The 24,297-nt window shown below is 46.8% G+C and overlaps 1 protein-coding gene across 2 annotated transcripts in view; it reads right to left on the reverse strand.

Moving 5' to 3' along the window:
* Positions 1-24,297, reverse strand: part of Scaper (S-phase cyclin A associated protein in the ER) — a 213,885-nt gene that overhangs the window by 16,786 nt on the left and 172,802 nt on the right. For both annotated transcript variants that reach the window (XM_070042817.1, XM_070042816.1), the window contains exons 28-29: positions 15,688-15,925; positions 10,592-10,741 (exon numbers count right to left, since the gene is read on the reverse strand). In XM_070042817.1, coding sequence (XP_069898918.1) covers positions 10,592-10,741; positions 15,688-15,925 — 388 coding nt within the window. The remainder of the gene's footprint in view (positions 1-10,591; positions 10,742-15,687; positions 15,926-24,297) is intronic.

Raw genomic sequence — 24,297 nt, forward strand, 5'->3', positions numbered from 1 at the left:
CCTCCTGAGTAACTAGGATAACACATGCTAGCTACCAGCAGCGGGCATATATTCTGATGTTTAATCCAGTCTCTCTTTTCTTCCTTTCTCTCTCTTTCCTCCTTCCCCTCTCCATCTGTCACCCCCCCCTCCCCACCCTCACTGCAGGACTGAAAACACTGTCCATTCCAGAAGAGCGAGATGGAGTGTGAGGGAAGAGAAGTAAACTGGATGCACAGGACTTAACAATACCTTAAAACACACATATTTCAAATGGCTTTTGGCCACTTTAGCCTGCAGAGCTGGGGGCGGGGAGAAAAGCAGGTTAGCCAGCCCATTGGTGGATAGGTTTTTCTGGCTCCAAACCCAACAGCTGCCAGAGGCCAGGCGGGCGCTCCACACAGAGCCTTTCTGGGCTCATCGGCACTCAGTCTACGACGACTTGTATTTAATCATAAAAATATAATAGTAGTCAAATCTTTTTGTAGTTTCAGTTTACTGCTTTCTCAAGTGAAATAAATGGTCTCTCAGCTTTCTTCTGCTTTCATCTCTTGGCTCTAAGTATGGCAGGATCAGGTTCCAATTAAGGCCCATTAAATGCTCAGGTTGATTCATGCGAGCCCTCTTCCAGCTCCCCAGCACTCTCGGGGCACCTCGGAGCTGCTGGGAGGCATGTTTCCAGGTTAGCCATTGCCCACACAGGACAGCTGTACTTGGGTATGAGGTCCCCGCCCTTCCACGCCTCCCCTCACGTGCCACCAGACCAGCCTCTGCCTATCACCTGCCAGCTAAGTCCAGCTGACCCAGCACACCTGGCCAGGGCCAGACTGACTGTCCCAAGGCCCCCCAAGGAGTAGGGGGGGCTCTCCCAGGTACCTCTACATGTTTTGGGTCCACAGAGGAACTCCACCCCCTCACCCCCCGCCCTGCTGAAGGCAGGGGACACCCAGAGCTTCTCTGATTTCCTAACAGATGGGGAAAGACGCGCTGGCAGCAGGGATGGCCAGTGCTGGGCGGTGTCCAGTGTCAGGGCTGAAAGGCATTAGGCATTAGGGGCAGGGATTCTGCAAGTGGAAGAGAATTTTTTTTTTTTTTTGCCAGTCCTGACATTTGAACTCAGGACCTGGCACTGTCCCTCAGCTTCTTTTGTTCAAGGCTAACACTACCACTTGAGCCACAGCACCATTTCTGGCTTTTTCTGGGTACATGGTACTGAGGAATCAAACCCAGGACTTCATGTATGCTAGGCAAGCACTCTACTGCTAAGCCATATTCTCAGTCCCAGGTGGAGAATTTTAAGAGCATCACTATCACTTGGTCTGGGCTAGGGAAGATGCTAATCACAAGGTAAATGGTTGGACTTCCTTCGAACAAGAACACCATTAGGTCTTCTTGATATGAACCTTAATAAGTTACCAATACGAGCCTTAATTAATTAGTGTTGGCACTGGGGCTTGAATTTGAGGCCCAAAGTTCTCACTTGCTTTTTGTACTCAAGGCTAACACACTATCATCTGAGCTACAGCTCCGCTTCTGGCTTTTTTTGGTGGTTCACTGGAGATAAGAGTCTCATAGACTTTCTTGTCTGGGCTGGCTTCAAACTATGACCCTCCGATCTCAGCCTCCTTAGCAGCCAGGATTTCCTGCAGGACCTGCGGGTGCCTGTCTTGCTGCTGCTGTTCTGAAGCAGGGTCTGGTCTTAGGATGGAGCTTGGAAGCCATGACAAGCCTCATGTCACCCTGTGTCTAAATGAGGCCCTCAGTGACGAATCTGTGACCTGCTTTCGTGGCTATTGTCAAGGAACTCAATGGAGTCCCAATATTTAATAACTTAGCCAAGCCAGGAGCTGATGGCTGACACCTGTAAACCTAGCTACTACTCAGGAGGTGAAGATCTGAGGATCGTACTTCAATCCAGCCTTGGTAGGAAAGTCCAGGAGACTCATCTCCAATTAATCACCAAAAAAGCCAGAAATGGAGGTGTGGTGGAAGTGGTAGAATGCTAGCCTTTCTCAGCTCAGGGACAGCACCCAGGCTCCGAGTTCAAGACTCAGTGCTGGCACACACACACGAAAATAGTTTTTCCAAGATGAGCTGTGGCTGCCTTTCATCTTCTACGCCGTGATGACAGACGGCGGATAACTGTTTTATGGATAGTTATTTTATGGGACAGTTCTGAACCCAAGCTGACTGAAATGCGAGGGAAGGATGGTTGATCTGTACTGTCTCATTTTCTTTCAGACCTCTGTGCCAGAGTCATGAACTGGGGCTTCGGTCTAGGTGAACAGGCGCACAATCAGTGCCTTGAAGATGATGCCTCCAGACAAAGGGGAGGGCAGCAGCTGCATCCCTTCCCCAGGGGCTTCACTATTTTATTCTCATAGTTGCCAGCAATCCATTTCAACTGTAATTATCTTGTTAGCCCAACTCCCTCCCGACTACCAGCCCTGGCCTAGGCCCATTTCTCTTTCCCCGCCCCCAAACCCCTTATTGTTCACCAATCAGCTGCCTTTCTTAAGTACTTCCCACTCACACCTGTCATCCTAGCTACTCAGGAGGCTGAGATCTGAGGATCGCAGTTTGAAGCCAGCCCAGGCGGGAAAGTTTGTGAGACTCAGATCTCCAATGAACCCCCAAAAAGCCAGAAGTGGCGCTGTGGCTCAAGTAGTAGAGTGCTAGCCTTGAGAGGAAAAAAAAAGAAATGAAGGGACAGTGCCTAGGAAGCAAGTTCAAGTCTCAGTCCCAGCACAATAAACAAAACCCCCAAAAGGCTCCCATGAGTTGGGACCTGTGTTATCTCATTGAAATCACATGACCAGCTAGGAAAATAGAGGTACTACTCCACAGAAAAGGAAACTGAGGCTCAGGTGCTAGGAAAGAGAAGCTCAAGGATTTCAGGGCCTATGGTTTAGAGTTCAGGTTCATGGCCCCAACTGTAGACTCCAGGAGTCCACTTCATGCCCCTGTCTCACTGCCGTGTGGCTGTGGGCCCTGGAGCAAGGGCCCACACCTTCCTCCCACCTGTGTTCTGCGCTCGTAGGCCTGGTCCTCAGTGCTCAGGCTCCTGAGTTGGTTCTTGTCCACCCTAGTTGAGGGGTTTGCAGCTGCTCATTGGGCTCGTGACCGCTCAGGTGACTTGTGGAAGTGTGCGCATGTGGCCCTCAACACTCACCTTGTGTAGGAGAATTCACAAGGTGAGCTAAGTCAAAGCTACTTTCCATTTGGATTTGGGGAGGGAGGTGGTTTTATTCTAACGGGTGAGCACCGCTGGCTGGCAAATGTCTCCATTCTTTCACCAGCCATGTCTCACTCACTTGAAGTCTTAAAATAAATGTTCAGGCAGAGTTATTTTTAATGAAGAACGCTTTGTTCAACTTTTGGAGCCCTCAACCTCCCCCCCACCTCGACCCCAAGTCCCATATTTTTCTTTGGTGCTGTCACAGTGAGAGAAACTTGGTCCTAAATGGTTATTATTGTGGGAATTCCTAGGTGCTTCCTTAGAAATGATGTCTATCTCCTGAAAAAAACCTGTAGGCCAGGTGTGGTGGGATGCCTATAATCCCCACACTTGGTAGCTGAGCAAGGAGGACCATGTGTTTGTTTGCTAGCTTATACAGCAAAACCTTGTCTCAAAGAAACCAAATTAAAAAACAAAAACACTAGCTTTAAAAAAAAAGACTGGAGGGGTTGGGAAGATGGCTCAGTGCTAGAGTGCTTGCCTTTGCATCCATGAAGCCCTCGGTTCGATTCCTCAGCATCACATAAGCAGGAAAAGCTGGAAATGGAGCTGTGGCTCAAGTGGTAGAGCACTCACCTTGAGCTGAAGAGCTGAGGGACAGCGCCCAGGCCCAGAGTTCAAGCTCCACTACTAACAATAATAAAAAAAAAAAAAAAAAAGAGAGGAACTGTACCGGTGACACAGAAAGAAAGAAAGAAAGAAAGAAAGAAAGAAAAAGCACAGAAACCTGAATGTTTGTGTGGCAGCTGAAGAATGAGGACCCCACAAGGGGAGTAGGGGCCCCCTGAGGGCTGGACCACCCCCTCCATCCATCTCCCCTCAGCAGCCATTGGTTCTTGGGCGGGCTGGAAAGGGCTGAGGGTGTTTACCAGGTAGGCGTGGCCTAGGGCTGATCATCTTCCTATGAGAAAGACAAAGAGCATAGCAAGAATGTTTGCGCAGGATTTAGCTGGAATGGGATTCTGGAAAACTGCTTCTTTTTCTTTTTGGTTGTCTTTCAGGGGCTCAGGACGTGCCAGGCAAACACTCCACCTCTAAGCTGTAACCCCTGCTCCTAACTGCCTCCCTCAAAACACAACTCAAGGACTGGAAGGTAGCATGGTGGGAGAGCGCTTGGCTGGCATGTATGAGTCCTGGGGTTCAAATCCTAGTACTGAAAACAAGCTATTACCTATGTTTCTTTCACCTGGAGATGGGAATGAACTAGGAAACTAGCTGGGCACTGGTGGATCACGCCTGTCATCCTAGCTACTCAGGAGGCTGAGATCTGAGGATTGCAATTCAGAGCCAGCCTGGGCAGGATGGACTTTGAGCACAGACACAGACACAGACACAGAAAAAACTAGGAAAATGTTCCTGCTTCTGTATGCAGGGAAATACTGCCTGTGTAAAGACCACAGATTCGTCTTTAGGAGTCCTTAGTCAAATGAACATTTTTTCCCCCCTACTGTCACTGTCATCAAACTACCTGGGAAGATTTGGAGACCACATGGCGCAGAGCCTCATGTCTGGCCTGCCAGCCCAATCAGATGTTCCTGGAAGCCTTAGGAGATGCTGGCGCAGGGAGGAGCAGATAAATGATCTGCGAGCGCTGTACCACACAGAAGCTGGCTGGACCAAATTGGGCCAAAGGCACCATGCTTTCCAACCACGACAGCACTGCAGCTGGCCTAGCTGGAAGCTATGGGGTCTTCAAAACAAACAAAAGTGGCCACTAACGAAAATGAATATGCAAAGATGCTTATTCCCAATACAGCCATATGCAGGCAGGCAAATGATCTGTCATTGGAGTTAATTCAATTATCAGACCACATTTAATTATCCAATAGAGAATGTAAATGAAGGGAAGGGCTGACAGCACATACTCATTAGGTTCATTGAAATAATGAAATGGGAGGGGATTTCCAAAGAGTCATGAAAATGCCAGAACATGGAGGGAGGCTTTTGCTTAGAACAATGTTTTAATTAGAAACTACAGCTCCCTCGGTAACAGAAGATTAGTTCCATCAAGTCTGGGCATTACTTTCATTATCTCCGTTTCGCTTCCTCCTGCCAAGGGGCTTAGCCCTTCCGCTTAATAGACTAAGTAGTGGCAAATACAAATTGGCAATCCTTTATGCAAAGCAGTTACCTAATGAAACAGACGTGGGCTGTGGCAAGATTTCAGGACCCTCTGGTCCCTAAAGACAAGCTGCTTCCCTAGTAGGAGTGAAGAATCCCCCATGGACAAACAGGTCCTCGAATGAACATGACTTCTGACTAACGATACAGAAATATTAAATGAACCGGGCGTCATAATTTCTCCCTCTGACGGTGAGAGGTGCCATCGGGTGAAATAAATTCCCTTCCCAGGGGAACGGGAGTGGGGGAAGGGGCCCTCACGGGCAGCCAGCCAGTGAGGCCGAGCTCTGCCAGATGCCCACCAGTACAGGACTGAAGGCTCCAGGAATCTGGGGTAGAAGCTGGAGCCAGAGCTTACAACTGTACCTCCAGCTGGGTGCTGGTGGCTCACACCTGGAATCCTAGCCTCTCAGGAGGATCGAGGTTTGAAGCCAGCCCAGGCAGGAAAGGCTCTTATCTCCAATTAACTACAAAAAAAAAAAAAAAAAAAAAAAGGCGGAAGTGGAGCTGTGGCTTAAGTGGTAGAGCTTTAGCCTTGGGTACAAAACTCAGGGACAGTGCCCAGGCCTTGAGTTCAAGCCCTAGGATGGACACACACACACACACACACACACACACACACACACACACACACACACACACACACACACACACACACACACACACACACACACACACACACACACACACACACACACACACACACACACACACACACAGTCCCTCAACTAAAACCCAAAAACAAACCAACTGTACCTCCCAAGCCAATGCTTGCTTAGCAAACCACTAATTTTTTTTTTGGGGGGGGGGTAGTGGTAGTGGTGGAATGGGGTTGTAAAAAGGGCATTTAATAAAATGAAAACAAAAATATTGGCTTGTTAATTGTTCAAACGTTCCTAGCTCTCCTGGATACAGCAGCAGTGACTACTTAGCAACTTTGAGGCTTGCCTGCCCGAGCTGCATGGCGCAGAGCCCGAGCTGCACAGGGCTGGACCTGGTGGGGGCCCGGCCTGAGCAGGGAGCACAGGCTTCTAGAACAGAAGCTGCGGAGGACCTCACAGAGCAAGGTACCTGACAACCCACCTGCCAGAAATCTCTGTGAGTGTCCCCTTCTGTTTGGGGGAGTCCTCCTCTGTTCGGGGAGTCTTCCTCTGTTCAAGGGAGCCAAGGAATATTACGTGTTTAATGCCAAGCTGCCACGAAGTGGCCGGCTGCTAGTTAAGCCGTCTGGTGCTCAGAAAGATCTGGGGTACAGTTAGGAGGGTCTGAAAAGAGGGGTACGGGGTCCCCACCTGGGAGCACACTGGTGTATCTGGCTCAGGCACAGGGCTTGCAGTAATCCTTTCTCCATCCCTCTCCTATTTGTTGATTGTTTTCTTTTTTGGTACCTGTACTGGCACTATCCATTTGCTTTTTCACTCAAAGCTGGAACTCTATTTGAGCTACAGTTCCACTTCTGGCTTTTTTTTGCTGATTAACTAGACACAAGAGTTTCAAGGACTTTCCTACCCGGGCTGACTTCTAACCTGGATCCTCAGGACTCAGCCTCTGAGTAGCTGGGAGGTTAAGGGGGAGCCATACCTGGCTTCTCTCTCTCTATCTCTTTTATTTTGGTCAGTCATGGGGCTTGAATCTTGGCCTGGGCACTGTCCCTCAGCTCCTCAGCTCAAGGCTAGCGCTCTGCTACTTGAGCCACGGTGCCACTTCTGGTTTTCTGGTGGTTAACTGAAGATAAGAGTCTCACAGACTTTCCTGCCTGGGCTGGCTTTGAACCTCAATCCTCAGATCTCAGCCTCCTGAGTAGCTAGGATTACAGGCATGAGCCACCGGTGCTCAGTATTCTTTACTTTTTAACAAAGATTGCTGCACTGCCTCAGAGTGGAATTGACATTTTTTGCCCCTGCACCCCCCCACCCACACCCTCAAGCAGAGCATTCTGGGTGGCAAGGGGTTGAAACACCAGGACTGGCTTTTTTTCAAGTGAGCTCAGCTCTCAGCTATGATGTCCAGATCTCAGTGAACCCTCTTCTTCCCTGATCGACAAGCTCTGGGCTCTTGGTCTCCTCTTCCTTCCTTGCTATTTTCCTTCCTTCTATTCCCCCTCCCTCCCTCTTTCTCCTTCCTCTTCCTCAATCCCTTCTTCCCCTTTTCCCTTCCCTCCCTCCCTCTCATTTCTCTCTGTCTCCCTCTCTTTCTCTCTTTTTGTTTCTTTTCTCATTCCAATATACCTGGCTACCACTTTCCCTGGCCACCTCAGGTCTAACGCACCATCATCAAATACGAGTCTTCTTGCAGTGGCTTGCACTCTGGCCAGCAGATTCGCTGAGAAGTGTTTATTCTTTCCAACGGAGAGAATTCAGCTGTGATCTGATATCTGCGGGAACATCTCTGAAATCCCCGTAGGAGCTGCAGCTTATCACCATGTTTATGCAGAAAGTTTCAAACTATCCTCGACTGAAAATGTGCTGAAATAGTGGCACTTTTTACTGTGGGACTACACAGCCAAATATTATCTCACACACAAATTACTCAGCACTTTCTCAGAAGAGCAGGGTGTCATGATATATAGAGAAAACCACTTAAGTATCAAACAGGAAATTGTTAGGTAAACCATGAACGTCCACAGGAGATAAAGCCAGGCAGCCATTACAAAAAAAAATTCCCAGCGTGTGATTCTGGCATAGTGAGATGGGTAGAAAGCAGGGCAGGGAATATCTTCAAATATGTATTTTTTGGAAATGGCATTGTAGCTCAAGTGGTAGAGTGCTCAGACCCAGAGTTCAAGCCCCACAACCGACAAAAAAGAAAAAAAAAGAAAAAAAAAAGAAAATCAAATAGGTATTTTTTTTCCCACTAAGGACACTGGGGGAAAACTGCCAGTGACTCTTGCAGATGGTGAGATCAGGAATAACCATCAACCTACTTTATTCCTTGTACCTGCCCTGCTCTTCTCATGAGCTATAGGGAAGGTTTTTGTAATCAGAAAAAGGAAAATAAAAAGACATTTAGTAGACTGAATGGATATATATGAAGAGGAAGAAGATTTGGATAGGAGATTTCCCTCAGCTGGACAGCTTTCTTCCTTTCTTCCTTCCCCTTCCTTTCTTCCCTCCCTCCCTCCCTTTCTTTCATTCCTCCCATTCTTTCATCCCCTTCCCTCCCTTCCTTCCTTTCTTCTGTGACAAAACTGGGGCTTGAACTCGGGGCTTTGCATTCTCACTGAGCTTTTTCTGGGAGCCATACCTCCCCGCTCCCTTCCAGCTTTTTCCTGGGTAGCTAGAGATCAGTCTCAGGAACTTTCCTGCCCAGGCTGGCTTTGAACTTAAGATTCTTAGCTCTTCTCCGGAGTAGCTAGGATTATAGGTATGAGCAACCTCTGAGGCAGCTTGAACTCTGGGCCTGGGCTCTTGAACTCAAGGCAAATATCTATCACTTGGGCCACGGCGCCTCTTCTGGTTTTCTAGTTTATTAAGGAAATAAGCATCTCATGGAGTTTCCTGTCTGGGCTGGTTTTGAACCGTGATCCTCAGATCTCAGCCTCTTGAGTAGCTAGGATTATAGGCGTGAGCCCCACCGGTGCCCAGCTATATTTTAATCATGGGATGCCCCTCTAAAACCAAGTGCATATTTCTCAGGGTGTGTGTGTGTGTGTGCGTGTGTGCGCGCGCAGCACTGCCTGGTACCTAGGCTTAAACTCACCCTGGTGCTTGCCCTTAGTTACTTCCGCTCAAGGTACTCTACCATTTGAGCCATACCTACACTTTCAGCTCTTATTTTGCTAGTTAATTGGAGATAAGAGTCTCACAAACTTCCCTGCCCAGACTGGCTTTGAACCTCCATCTTCTGATCTCAGCCTTCTGAGTGACCAGGAATACAGGTGTGAGTCACCAGTGCCGGGCATACTCAACCTTTTTCTAGTGAGTGCATATTTTGCTCCTGTGCTTACTGAGGGTCCGCATCAACACGAATGTAGGAAATAAACCAAAATGCAGGTTGTAGTGTCTCTGAGAATCTAGAAGGCTGCAATCATGCATTCTGGGCTCAGTGTGCCCGCTCTTAGTGTGCAGCAGTTTCTTGCCTGGGACTTGGGTTTGATGGCCCCAACCTCTCCTCTCCTCATACACTGCTCTAGTGTGTGGTACACTTGTCTGAGGTTTGCCAAAAACAAAAGCCAGGAAGCGTGAGTGAGCACAAATGGGTTGTTCAGAGACCTCTTTGTTAACTACAATCTATGATCGAGGCTCAGGTTGGTGTAGATCACCTGCCAATGAGCAAAAGTGTCAGATATGGAGTTCGAGTCCCAGTCTCGAACAAAAGTAAATAAGTAAATAATGTTCTTTACCATTGTTTGCCAAAGTTTGTAGCACATTTCCCAATTTCATAAAGCAGCAGAATCCTATCTATTTACGAAATCTTGCTGAGAAACCAAGTAAAGCAATCAAAGGCAAAAGTATGTGAGTAACTTACACAGGACAGGCCCACATCCTGTCCTTGGTCTCCCATCTTACACCATGTGGAAGCTTCTAGACCCCTAGGCAGGAGCCAGGAGCAAGAATGGTTTCATACAGTACCAGATTCTGTTATATTTTGAAAAGCAACCCAAGCTAAAATACACAGAAACTGTTTTTGTTGTTGTTGTTGTTTTGGTTGTCATGGGGCTTGAACTCTGGGCCTGGGTGCTGTCCCTGAGCTCTTCAGCTTAAGGCTAGCACTCTACCACTTGAGCCACAGCGCCGCTTCTGGTTTCCTGGTGTATTGGAGATAAGAGTCTCACGGACTTTCCTGGCTGGGCTGGCTTTGAACTGTAATCCTCAGATCTCAGCCTCCTGAGTAGCTAGGATTACAGGCGTGAGCCACTGGCACCGGGCATGAGAGACTCTTATCTTATGGACTTTAAATCACCAAAAATCCAGAAGTGGAGCAGTTACTCAAGTGGTTAGTGCTAGCTTTCTGCAAAAAAAAAACTATGGGACAGTGCCCAGGGCCTGAGTTCAAGCCCCATTACTGGAACAAAACACAAAACAAAACAAAGCAAGACTGCATCAGAATCTGTGGTGAGGGAGACGTTAAAGGATGGATTCTGTAAGGATCACAAGCTTTTATGTGGCTAAGAATATTAAAAAGATGTTATTTTTATAGCTGTAAGCACAGGGGTGGGGAACCTTTCTTGCCAACGGCTGTTTGGATGGATTTCAGCAGGCTAGTCTGCCTGGAGTCCATCCCACTCAGAGCAGTGCTTTGTGGGCCTCTTACCTGGTTATCTGGGTGGTTGACGGTGAAGTAGCCCACACAGACGATGACTTCGTGAAGGAGGCTCTCGCAGGAGACCTGGCTGCAGTGGCCCAGCAGGGAGCTGGCCATGTGCCTGAAGGCAAGGGACAAGCCCTCTGCCCCTACAATAGACTGACAAAGACAATCTGCTGTTACAACTCCCCAGCCCAGAGAGCCTGGGCTGTGAATCCCACACAAGACCGTAGCCGGTGACACATCAGTCAGTTCAGTGGTTCTTGTGCCAGGGAATGAACCCGATAAATGCAATGTTTAATCTGAAAGAGGGACAGAAAGCAAAGCAGAGCAGACCAGATGCTTCCACTACATGGGTGGAGACATTATCTACATGGTTACTCATTCCATCTTAAAAAATTAAGTAGTTGTTCAAAGGGGTTTCAATTGAACACATTAATTAGTACAATGCACCTTAATCAATGTCCTCCCTTCCTTCCTCTGCTTCTTCTTCCTTCCTTTCCTAGGGCTTGAACTCAGGGAGCTTTCCCTTAGCTTTTTCACTCAAGGCTCATGCCTTACTACCCAAGCCATAGTTCCACTTCCAACTTCCAGTGGGTTAAATGGAGATAAAAGTCTCATGGACTTTCCTGCCCTGGCTGGATTGAAAGAAACCTTGACCCTCAGATCTCAACCTCATGAGCAGCTAGGATTTATAGGCATGAGCCACCAGCATGCAGCCCTCTATTTCATTTTTAATAGCCCATTCTTTTCTTTTCTTTTCTTTGTCAGTCGTGGGGCTTGAACTCTGGGCCTGGGTGCTGTCTCTGATCTCTTCAGCTCAAGGCAAATGCTCTACCACTTGAGCCACAGTACCACCTCTGTTTTCTGGTGGTTAATTGGAGATAATAGTCTCACAGAGTTTCCTGTCTGGGATGGCTTTGAACCTTGATCCTCATAACTCAGCCTCCTGAGTAGCTAGGATTATAGGCATGAGCCACTGGCGCCTGGCTCCTATTCTTTTCTTATATACATAATCTCATTGTGGAAAGTGTAGAAAGGCATGAAAATGTTAAAATCTACCTCTAAATGTACACTCTGCTTACTTCCAACACTTTTCATTACCTTGGAGAAAATATTTCCTGTACATGGACATGCATGTGTATTTCTAATCAGTTATTATGGTCAAACAGAAAAGGATTATAACTACTAATTATTAGTCAAACAGCTCCATAAACTGGTCTCCCCAAATAATGTATAAAACAACAACAACAACAACAATTCCTCCCCCCCTTCCCAGCCCTGAACCAGGGAGCCCCTCTGTTATGGGGCTTCTGGGATCTTTTCCCCAGACAGGCCAAGGGCTGTGGGTGGTGGGCGACTCGGGAGTCTGGGTCTGCTTTGCAGCCTGAAGCTTCTATTTAATAAACATGTCAAACAGACAGAGCGACAGGAGGGCAAAGGGGAGCGCAGAGCCCACAGCGTGAGCTCCTGGCCCACGCTGGAATGAGGCGTGCATGCTGTGGCTGTGGCCTGTGGGAAAGGCCATGCTTCAAATGCATCTCTGGATTTGACTTGTTGGCTTGATTTGATGTTGAAGCAGGCCACACCAGCTGCAGTTTGGAAGTTTCAGTGAACTCATTGCCCTAGCAAATGACTCCTGAATTTTTTTTTTTTTTTGGTTTTCTGGTGGTTTATTGCAGATAAGAGGACTCCTGAATTTTAAAAGGGTTTGGGACTCAGCTTCACACACACACACACACACACACACACACACACACACACACATGCACGCATGCACATGTGCACACACAATGTTTTTTTGATCCCCAGAGACTTCGGGAGGGCTCTGCTCCTTTAAATCAACTAGTGACACCTTTTCAGCTCAGCCTTTATTTAATTAGTCAAGTCCAGTGTGCAGTGACCCACTGATCCCTGTTTGACCTTCACCGATAAGAGCAGGTCAAGGGGCATGGAAGTTTGAATATAAAAATGAAACCAATTTTTCAAGGAAACTATATTTCCTTTTGAGCCAGAATTAATGGCCACGTCAGTACGTTGATTTGTTTCTCGAGACTACCTTCAATTGTAGCAAGTGTCAAAGCAAAGACAATACGCGGGAGCCCTGAGCCCAGGCCATCTGTGCCGCCAGGGCTGGGGCCAGCGCTCACTGAAGGGGCATCTCCCAGCCTTGCCAGCGAGCATACGACACAGAAGCAGCTAACAAGTTCCACGGTGGGGGTCTACTGGCATAGGAGGGCTCCTACTTCTGTGGGAGGTTTGTGGGATCCAAGGAGTGGGGACAGCCCTGGAATGCAATGTTCTGTCCCCAACTTTCTGGGTGGATATCTGCCAGATTCAGGCAGGCAATCTCCTCTCTCTCTCTCTTTTTTTGCTGGTTCTAGAGCATGAACTCAGAGCCTGGATGCTGTCCCTGGGCTTCTGGGCTCATGCACGTGCTCTACCACTTGAGTCACAGCTCCACTTCCTTTTTTTTTTTTTTTTGTAATTTAGTGGAGAGTCTCACAGACTCTCCTGCTCAGGCTGACTTCGAACTGTGATCCTCAGATCTCAGTCTCCTGAACAGCTAGGATTACAGGCATGTACCACCGGCCTGGAATACTGAATCCTAAGTGTAGATGATTTGTCCAAAATGACACAATTAAAAGTGACAGTGTGATTGCTCAGGCAGGTTGTTCTGGTTTCAGAACCAGGGATGTGCGGAGCACTGAGCACGTCTTCCCATGCAGCTCTGCGGTGTCGGGGGTCCCCTGGCCATCAACGTGTTTATGTGTGCAACTCACAAGCCAAGCCTTCCCCACATTCCAGTTTTTTCTTCCTTTTGAGGCTCTGGGTTGTCCAGGAGGCTACCCATGCTGAAATGCATACCCTCCTCCTTCCTTCCACCTGAAATCGCTCTTGCTGACATTTGCACAGTTCCTGAAATCTCCTTTTTGAGCCAATGTTGGGGCCTGAACTCAGGGTTGGGGTATTGCTTCTGAGCTTCTTTGGTTCAAGGCTAGTGGCTCAACCACTTGAGCCACAGCTCCATTTCCAGTTTTTTTCTCTAACTGGAGATACTTTTCCTTCTTTCTTTTCTTTTCTTTTTTTTTTCCTTTCCTTTTTCTTTTTGGCCAGTCCTGGGGCTTGAACTCAGGGCCTGGGCACTGTCCCTGAGCTCCTTTTGCTCAAGGTTAGCACTCTACCACTGGAGCGATAGCACCACTTCTGGCTTTTTCTGTGTATGTGGTATTGAGGAATCGAACCCAGGGTTTCATGCATGCTGAGCAAGCACTCTACTACTAAGCCACATTTCCAGCCTGGAGATAATTTTCTTAAGGACTTTCCTACTTGGGCTGGCTTTGAACTGAGATCCTCAGATTCCAGCTTCCTGTGTAGTCAGGATTATTACAAGTGTGAGTCACTGGTGGTGGGCCCAGATACTTGCTTTTTCTTATTTCCTGGCAACAAAGGTTATCATACTATCAGGGTCTCCTATTTTCTTTTTTTTTTCTTTTTTGTTGGTAGTGGAACTTGAACTCTGGGCCTGGGTGCCGTCCCTTAGCTCTTCAGCTCAAGGCTAGCGCTCTACCACTTGAGCCACAGCGCCACTTCTGTTTCTGTGAGTTGTTTATTAGAGATAAGAGTCTCATGGACTTTCCTGCCTGGGCTGGCTTTGAACTGTGATCCTCAGATCTCAGCCTCCTGAGTACCTAGGATGACAGGTGTGAGCCACTGGCGCTCAGTGGGACAGGTCACACAGGCTTGACTCCTCATAAAACATGTATGTTATATTTAATACACTGGAATCTTCTGGAACAAGTAGCAATCATTTCTGGTATGGCTGTAAACTACTATAACTCTTGCCTTGCAGTTAGCACTTAAGACTGATAAAGTGCTTTGGAACCTTAAAAGGAATTTCTGTTCTTGTGATGGAAAAATTAATGGACAAGATACTAGTATCAGTACTACAACTCACTAAGTCTCTTCTTTGAAAGAATGACAGGGAAGACATTTATTAAAGAATCATATATTTGCTGTGTGGTTCATGCCTGTAATACTAACAACGCAGGAGGCTGAGATCTGAAGATCACAGTTCAAAGCCAGCGTGAGCAGAAGAATCCTTGAGACTCCCATTTCCAGTTAACCACCAAAAAGCCAGTAGTGGAGCTGTAGCTCAAGTGATAAGCACCAGTTATTCAGGCCTAAGTTCAAGCCTTAGTACTGGGACCCCCAGCCCCCCCAGGTTTGGAGGAACGGCTCAGTCAGTGAGAGCACCCTGACAATCAGTGAGAAAAACCTCAGAAACTGATCACACATTTGTCATGAGCTATAAAACAGAAGTGTTCCTTCCATCTCACAATGGCAAATATCACTATTTTCATATACTTCCATCTCTATATAACCATTTTCCCTCTCAGCACAGTAATTCATCTAAATGATGGGTTCATCATCTGCCAAGTTTTTTTTTTCCTGTTTTAATGAAATCATTTGACAGTTAATAAATGGAGAGAGAAAGTCTACTTCTTGGGATTGCACTGTTCCAAAGGTTCAGTGTCTTTAAACATTAAATTGCCTACATGAAAAAAAGAGTCTGTTTCTAAGCCTACAGTCTGAGGTTACAGTATAAAGCAATCTTTTCTTTCTTTAGCTATAAAAACTTAATTTATAGGGGTTTGTACATTTAAGTATACATGCACTTCACATTGGAGACAAATCAGTTAAATCACTCTTAGAAAGTTATATCAAAATAACTTATCTACTTTTGATTCTGCTTATATAAGAAATCATTAGTCTGCTTACTATTTAAAAGTTGATGGTGTCAGGGGCTCATGTCTGTAATCCCAGCTGCTCAGGAGGCTGAGATTTGAGGATTGCAGTTTAAAGCCAGCCCAGGCAGGAAAGACCGTGAGACTCCTATCTCCAATGAGACCACCAAAAAAGCCAAAAATAGAACTGTGGCTCAAGGGGTAGAGCACCAGCCTTGCATATAAAAAGCTCAGGGACAGCACATAAGCCTTGAGTTCAAGCCCCAGAAATGACACAAAAACAATCACAACAAACCAAACAATGATAAAATGTTAACCTCTTGTTAGTTAACACCAACACAAAGCAGATCTTGGTACCTGGAAAGCAGACAGATCAAGAACCGCAAAGCTATTGAAGAATCGTAGGCTCTGAATGGCGACCTGGATGGTGTTCTGTGTGTAACTCTCCTTCAGACTAGCAGTGCTGGGGTCGGCAGAGGCGCCGTGGAAGAGCACGCAGTAGAGCATGTGGAGCACTCCAGCCAGGTCTGTGGCCTGCAGTGCTGCTGTGAGCCCCGTGGGATCCTGGCGATTACTGTCAAATATGCTGTAGGACCTGCCAAAGAGACATTCAACTCTGAGCAAAATCGAGTCAGAGGATGTTAGCATTTTTATAGGTTGAATGGAATGAGACAAGCAGACCGTTAAAAGCAAGCCATCTGAGTGGTGTAATGAGGTAACAAGAGACCGCAAGGGACAAATGCAGTCTTCCCCACCAGTGGCCGGTGGCTTCCCTTTTCTCCCCCTTGGGAGACCAGGTTGCTGGAGGAGGGGTGAGCGACCCCTTGGAAGCCAGTGGCAAGGCCGCCACCTCCCTCCCCCTACACTTGGTGGCTCTGAGAGGCCGAGTCTGTTTAGTGCCTAGGTCTGGCAAACTTGCAGAGTCTTTGAGAGTTTTGGGGACTCAAGCCATCCAAATCACTGCAATCTCCTTTTCTGGATATACACAAAGGTATCTTCATCAGGAGAGCATGTGGCATCTAAAACCTGAAGTGAGCCACACACCTGTGATCCTAGCTAATCAGGAGGCTGAGATCTGAGGATCAAGGTTTAGAAAGCCAGCCCTGGGCAGGAAAATCTATGAGACTGTTATTTCCAATTAACCAGAAAAAAGCTGGAAGTATGGATCAAGTGGCAGAGTGCCAGCCTTGAGTGAAAAAGCCAAGGAAGAGCACTCAGGGCTTGAATTCAAGCCCCAGTACTGACACATGCACACGTGCATGCACACACGCACACACATATACAAAGAAACCCCTGGCTGGGCACTGGAGACTCATACCTATTATCCTAGTTACTCAGGAGGCTGAGATCTGAGGATTGCAGTTCAAAGCCAGTCTGGGCAGGAAAGTCCATGAGACTCTTATTGCCAATTAACAGAAGTGGTGCTGTGGCTCAAAGTGGTAGAGCGCTATTCTTGAGCAAAAGAGCTCAAGGACAGTACCCAGGCCCTCAAGTCCCCAGGACGGGGATAAACTCCCTCCCTGGAGGGAGTTGGTAGGGAGACACCAACTGCTTTTCTGACACTGTTCTAAAGTCCAAGAACACCACAGGGGCTGGCTGTAGGACCAGACTCCCAAAAACAAGCAGGGACTGACCAGGTCTGCACAAATCACTGCGAAGACAGGCTGGCCACAGAGACAGGGAGTGTTACAGAGGAGCAAGAGGGAGTGCAGTGGTAAATCAGTTCTTACCATCCGTTAGCACTTGCTAACCCCGCCTCCCCCTCCCAGAACTGGGGCACCCACAAAACACCCAGGGACCACGAATGAGCAGTCAAAGCACACAAGCTGCCAAGTATTCATTCTCCTTGTTTTAAATTTTTCTAAAGACGACAAAGGTTCCTCTCTAAGGGCTCTGGCCAGCTCAGCCCCGCCAATATTCTCCAGTGGGCCCCCTGTATTTACTCATGGCTCAGCGATGCCCAAGCCTAGAGTGAAGCTGCACGGTGTGTTTCCCTGGTGGTTTGGCACGGTGCCAGGATAGCACAGATCATGCTTGGACCTGATGAGATGCAGTAGAGAGCTTGGCTGATGTGCCTGCAATCCCCACTTTGTCTTTTCGTACATCATGAAGATGTGAGATCAGGGGTATCAACAGACTCTTGCTCCAATGACTGCATCTCAGTTCTCTCTTGCTGTACCCAGGGAGCCAGGTGACTTTCTTCATAGGAGTGTGCGTGTTTATGTATATATATGTATGCATATATGCATGCTGGTACTAGGACTTGAACTCCGGGACTGGGCTCCCTTCCTTAGCTTTTCCACTTAAGGCTGGCACTCTACCACTTGAGCCACAAATCTACTTCTGGCCTTCTACTGGTTAATTGGAGATCAAAGTCTTACGGACTTTGCTGTCTGGGCTGACTTTGAACTACGATCCTCAGATCTCAGTCTCCTGCGTAACTAGATTACAAGTGTGAGCTTGAGGTCCCCAAAAGCTTTTTCTCAGGAAGCGAAGTTGTCTGGTCCCACTGAATGTCTCCCCCTCCCTTTTTTTGGTCAGTCGTGGGGCTTGAACTCTGGGCCTGAGCACTGTCCCTCAGCTCTTCAGCTCAAGGCAAGCGCTCTACCACCTGTGCTATAACACCACTTCTGGTTTTCTGGTGGTTTATTGGAGATAGAGTTTCACACTTTCCTGCCTGGACTGGCTCTGAACCACAACACTCAGATCTCAGCCTCCTGAGTAGCTAGGATTACAGGCGCAAGCCACCGGTGCCCAGCTGAATGTCCCCCTTTAATCTGGTATGATCTAGACAATACTCAGAGGAAGTGTGGTGTGCCACCATTAAAGGACGGAGCTTGTCTCTTGTGTCTCCCCCTCACACATGTTTTTCTCTGTCACACGTCTTTCCTTCCAACCAGAGCCAGGGATGAAGAGAGTGGTAAGCACCTGCATTCACCCCACCATCTCATCCAGCAGCCTCAAGACATGCCACTAATTAAATACACATTGCAAAGCCTAGCTGGTGAGTTCCTAGTACACTCATACAGCCTCATGCCTGTAATCCCAGCTACTCAGGAGGCTGAGTTCTGAGAACTGTGGCTTGAAGCCATCCTGGGCAGGAAAGTCTCTGAGACTCTTATTTCCAATGATAAAACAAAAATGGCAGAGGTGGGGCTGTGGCTCAAGTGGTAGAGCACCAGTCTTGGGCAAAAAAGCCCAGTCCCTGACTTCAAGCCCCAGGACTGGTAAAAAAAAACAAACAAACAACAGGAAGCAAAACAAAACAATCTCCTGATGTATTCTATTTTGATAATGCCAAAATATCACTAATATTACAGATATGACTCCCTTGGACACTTTGTTTTCTTCTCAGGAAAAAAGCTCTTTGGGAATATCACTAGCTCATACACAGGTAAGATCTTCTCAGCACCTTGTTGCCTTCCTAATCCAGTTCTTATTGTTGGCAGTTAAGGTCTGATTCCTTTCACTCATACATTAAGACCCAGGGAGACCAGTGAGATGCTGGAGGTCATACAAACTCGTTAGTGGCAAAAACAAGGTTTGGTCCAAGGACTAAACCATCCAGGACAAACAGAAGAGAATTCCTTTCTTTTCTGGCTTCTTATAGTCACATTTTGCAATCAACTGATTGCTGCTAAAGAGCACACAGATTATACCACCACCCTCTGTCACAGTAGGAAGACATTTTTTTTTTTGGGGTCTTAGGGGATGAAACCAAAACACAAGTTTAAGAAAGGGTATTTATTTGATTATAAGCACTTTTGAACCTTTACACAAACTCCTGTTAGCTAGTGTCAGTTGGCCCTTTCTTCCTTCCATTAGAGTAGAAAGAGTTAGGGGTCAGACCCTAACTAGAGACATGTGTAGAGATTAATGTGTCTGAGTTTATTAGAGAGGTTCCAAAAGGGGCCTGTGTTTGTTTAAAACTGACTGCCTTTCAGAACCACTGACAAGTCAGGAGACATCTCTCCCCAAAGCTAATCTCTAATAGGCTTTCAGGACCTCAAGGATGAGTGACACTGTTGCTGGTGACAACAGCTTTATTGCTATGTGGCTCTCTTACTGCATATGCTGGTTTAAACATATCATGAACACATCCTAATGTACATATTCTGGAATATGGCTCAATCATTACTAATACTTTGTAGTATATGTAATCATTCTGAGCATTAAGTGATATGAATTCACTATTATTTACTATTTCCTAAAAATGAATAAAGAGAAGTAAGGGTAACTAGATCAGTTCCTTTCTTACATGGTTATCTGGAAACACTAACCTGACAAATAAAAAAAAAACACCAAAAACCTACACAGCCTCAGTCTTTTGAAAAGACTTCCCTAATGGAATGGAGGCATTAAGGGAGAAAAAAACCCAACTGAACAATCAAGAACTCAGATGTGGAAATGATTCATACATGTAGAGCACGGGGTGGGTGGCTTATATCTGTAATCATAGCTACTCAGGAGGCTGAGATCTGAGAATCACAGCGCAAAGACATCCTGGGCAGGAAAGCTGGTGAGATTCTTCTCTCCAATTAACCAGCAAAAAGCTGGGAGCAGAGTTATGGATCAAGTGATAGAGCAAAAAAGCTCAGGGAGGTCCTAAATTTAAGCCCTAGTACCAACACACACACACACAGAAAATGCAGAGAACATTGCTTTAGGAGAGAATATGCATCTGAAAGTAAGCCCAGAGAGGCCTGTGTGGGCTTTTGGCTCCCACAGGATGAATGCAAAACTGAAGGGACTTTAGACAATGTTTACTTTTGATTTAGTCTGAAATACAGATAATTTGTCCGTGAACAGGCTCTGGCTCCTGTTGATCTTAACTGTCACTTATAATCATTTTAAAGCTAAATGTTTATAATAAAAAAAGTAAAAGGCCTTATTCATATCAGGCATGAGTTATAAAGTGCTCTCTAAGAAATACAGGGGAGATAGGAAAAATCAGATCTGAAATTCTGTCCACTATGCTCTGAGATCCTCTTAATTCTGCTGGATTTTAAGGGGTTTTTGTTTGCATTCCGGGACTTGAGATCTTAGTGAGATTTACATTTCTATTAAGTAAAGCTAGAGTCAATTAGGAAACAGCTATAATTAGGCTATCAATACTCTTGAACTGCACCTGAAAACTATTTTACCTTAAAGGAGATACCGATAGGCAGGAAAGGTAGGGAAAGGCAATGGTTTGTGGGTGCATGAATCCAGAAATATTACCCCATCTTTGGGATTATAAACCACTTGGTTGGCACATAAAAGCAGTGTGGGGCAGTTCTAGAGTCCATAATCTGCTCTTTGCTGTTTGGTTCTCATTTGCTCTCAGCCCTCTGGTCTTGATTTCTCATCTCCTTCAGGGCTGGTGATCTTCCAGACTGTTCTCTCAGCCTCCTGGATTTGGCCTTTGTTCACATCTTTAGTTTTTGAGTCGCTGGGGCATCTTGTAAGGATGCACTATTTTTTATTTAGTTTTTTTTTTTTTTTTGGTCGGCCGTGGGGCTTGAACTCTGGGCCTGGGCGCTGTCCTTCAGCTCTTCAGCTCAAGGCGAGCACTCTACCACTTGAGCTACAGCGCCACTTCCTGTTTTCTGGTGGTTTATTGGAGATAGGAGTCTCATGGTCTCTCCTGCCCAGGCTGGCTTTGAACCGCAATCCTCAGATCTCAGCCTCCTGAGTAGCTAGGATTACAGGCGTGAGCCACCAGCGCCCGGCTTTTTATTTAGTTTTTGAACTCAGGGCCCGGGCACTGTCCCTGAGCTTCTTTGGCTTAAGGCTAGCACTCTACCACTTGAGCCACAGCACCACTTCTGGCTTTTGCTTTATATGTGGTAATGAGGAGTCAAACTCAGGGCCTTCATGTAAGCTAGGCAACCACTCTACCACTAAGCTACATTTCTCATCCCAGGATGCCCTATTTTTAAAGGCCCTGAAACTACAGAATTGTACCCAAAGGTGTGCAAAGTGTTGGGGACAGCAGGCTTCTGTTATTCTGTCTTCCTATGATGGGTGAGAACTTGATTGCATAAGCAGAAGTGTATTAGTTCTTAAGCAGTATTCCAGCTTTAAGTTCTCATGTCGTAGGATATTCTGAAAAACCTAGCCTGCAGCCAGGGAGAGAATCATGCATCCAATTTGGTATGCCTGTGATGTCAGGTCCTCTGTTTACAATCACAGAGTACCAGCGGGGCACTGGTGGCTCACACCTGTAATCCTAGCTACTTAGGAGGCTGAGAGGAGCTGGGCAGGAAAGTCCATGAATTCTTATCTCCAAATAACCAGCAAAAAGCCAGATGTGGAGGTGTGGCTCAAGCTGACAGAGTATCAGCCTTGAGCAAATAAGCCAAGGAAGAATACAAGGCCCTAAGTTCAAACCCCAGGACTGGCAACCAAAATGAACGAACAGAAAACACATGTTTTAGTTTCCCGGTATTCATATTGTTGAACTGCCTGATAACTGCTCATACCATCAAATCTTATTTCTTTTTTTTTTTGCTGGTCATGGGCATTAACTCTGGGCCAGGGCACTGTCCCTCAGCTCTTTAGCTCAAGGCTAGTGCTCTACCACTGGAGCCACAGCGCCACTTCCGGCTTTTTCTGTTTATGTGGTGCTGAGGAATCGAACCCAGGGCCTCATGCTTGCAAGGCATGCACTCTACCGCTGAGCTACCTTCCCAGCCCTCAAATCTTATTTCTATATCTACTATTCTTTAAATTCTTCGCAGGGTAACAGATTTTTTTTCCCCCCTCATCCCAGGGCCTGTACTCAGGGCCAGGCAGCTGTCCCTGAGCTTTTTGCTTAAAGCTAGCACTCTACCACTTGAACTACAGCTCCACTTCTGGCTTTTTTGGTGGTTCACTGGAAATAGGAGTCTCATGAACTTTTCTGTCCAAGCTGGCTTTGAATTGCATCCTCAGATCTCCGCCTCCGGAGTAGCTAGGATGTCAGGCGACCTCCTGACACTGGCTAAACAGATGCTTTTCAAATGTTTATTTTTTATTTTTTTTAAGCCAGTCTTCTGTTTAAAATCCTTCAAATGGCTTCTCATCACATTTCAAGTAAAATCCACAGTCACCATGTCTGTCCTCACCTCCTCGTCCTCACTTCCTAGACCTCTTCTCATATAATTTTCTTGCTCATTCCATTCCAGGATCCTCCATCTTTGTTTCTGAAGCAAACCCACCTCATGGTTTGTCATTTTCTCGACTAGAATATTCTTCCCGTGGATCTGTATCTGGCTGGCTCCTTCTCAACTCCAGTTTGAGGGGCAGATATATGAAAAGTACTCAAAATAAACAAGTCAATGGCACATGAGTTCACCCATTTGCCCCTGCTTTGCCCAGCCCTGTGAGCAAATAAGTGTCAGTTCAATCTTAGCTGCAAGCAAACAGGCTTTGAAAAGCCAAAGAACCTCCCCCAGGCCAAGGAACTGGGCGATCAGGAACTGATTCCCATCTTGGGTTTTTCCACACATCCAACACACAGTTCTCTCCTTAAGGACCTGCTCCCCAAACTCAGAGTCCGCGCAAGTCTGACTGTAAGTGGATCCTGGGCTCAAGCTACTGTCCTGAGCCTGCTGGGCCTGTACAGGTCCTGAGGATCTTCCTTCATTGTGCCTGTCAATTGTGGGGTGGCAAAACCAGGGGACACTGCCCCTAAATTCAGCCGGGTAGACTAGAGCTCAGCCAGACCTCGTTTCTCTGGCCAAGTGTCTATGGTGCATACTCCATTTCAACAGTAACTATGAACTGGTCATCTTTCTGCCCCTACAAGGATGCTAGAGGTTTTTCTTTTGTTGGGTTTAAACTCAAGAGCCTGTGTGCTACTCCTGAGCTTTTTTTTTTTGCAAGACTAGCACTCTACCACTTGGTGCCACAGCGCTACTTCTGGATTTTCTGGTTATTATTTGGAGATAAGAGGCTCTCAGGCCTTTCCTGCCTGGGCTGGCTTTGAATCACAATCTTCAGATCTCAGCCTCCTGAGTAGCTAGGATTACAGGTGTGAGCCACCAGTGCCTAGCTCTACTAGAGTTGTTAACTGTATTATAATTATTATTATTATTATTGGTCGTTTGTGGGGCTTGAACTCTGGCCTGGGTGCTGTCCCTGAGCTCTTGAGCTCAAAGCAAATGCTCTACACTTGATCCACAGCACCACTTCTGGCTTTCTGGTGGTTAACTGAAGAGTCTCATGGGCATTTCTGCCCAGCTGGCTTTGAACTATGATCCTCAGATCTCAGCCTCATAAGTAGCTAGGATTACAAGTGTGAGCCACCAGCGCCTGGCTATTATTATTATTTTATGCCAGTCCTGGGGCTTGAACTCAGGGTCTGGGCACTGTCTTTGTGCTCTATCACTATGAGCCAAAGCACCATTTGTTTTTTTAGTGAATAACTGAAGAGTCTCATGGATTTTTCTGCCCAGGCTGGCTTTGAACCTCAATCCTCAGATCTCAGCCTCCTGAGTAGCCCGTACAATTACTGAGATAGCGGGAAGTTCCCGCTTCCGTGTTCTGCCAACTTCACACCTGAAGGACAGGGAATAGCCATTCCTCCTCCTTAGACTGGACGCTGTTAAGAGCCCGGGACAGCATGGCAGGACTTGGCCAGGACTGCCAAATGCTTCTGGGGAAAAAACTCACATGGAACACTTAGTTCAGGGCTCATTCAAGGTGGCAGCAAATGCTACTTGCCTTGCCCAATCCCGCTACGTTCACTCCATTGCCCATTTCCTTTTAAATTAAAAAAATTTTTTTTCTTCCTTCCTTCCTTCCTTTCTGTTGTGAGGCTTGAGCTCTGGGCCTGGGCGCTGTCTCTCAGCTCTTCAGCTCATGGCTAGCACTCTACCACTTGAGCCACAGCACCATTCTGGTTTTCTGGTCTCACAGTCTTTCCTGCCTGAGCTGGCTTTGAACTGCAATCCTCAGATCCCAGCCTCCTGAGTAGCTAGGATTACAGATGTGAGACACCAG

Source organism: Dipodomys merriami, unplaced genomic scaffold (assembly GCF_024711535.1).
Source record: "Dipodomys merriami isolate MVZ:Mamm:240054 unplaced genomic scaffold, mDipMer1.0.p SCAF_33, whole genome shotgun sequence".
In the NCBI taxonomy this organism is placed as follows: domain Eukaryota; kingdom Metazoa; phylum Chordata; class Mammalia; order Rodentia; family Heteromyidae; genus Dipodomys; species Dipodomys merriami.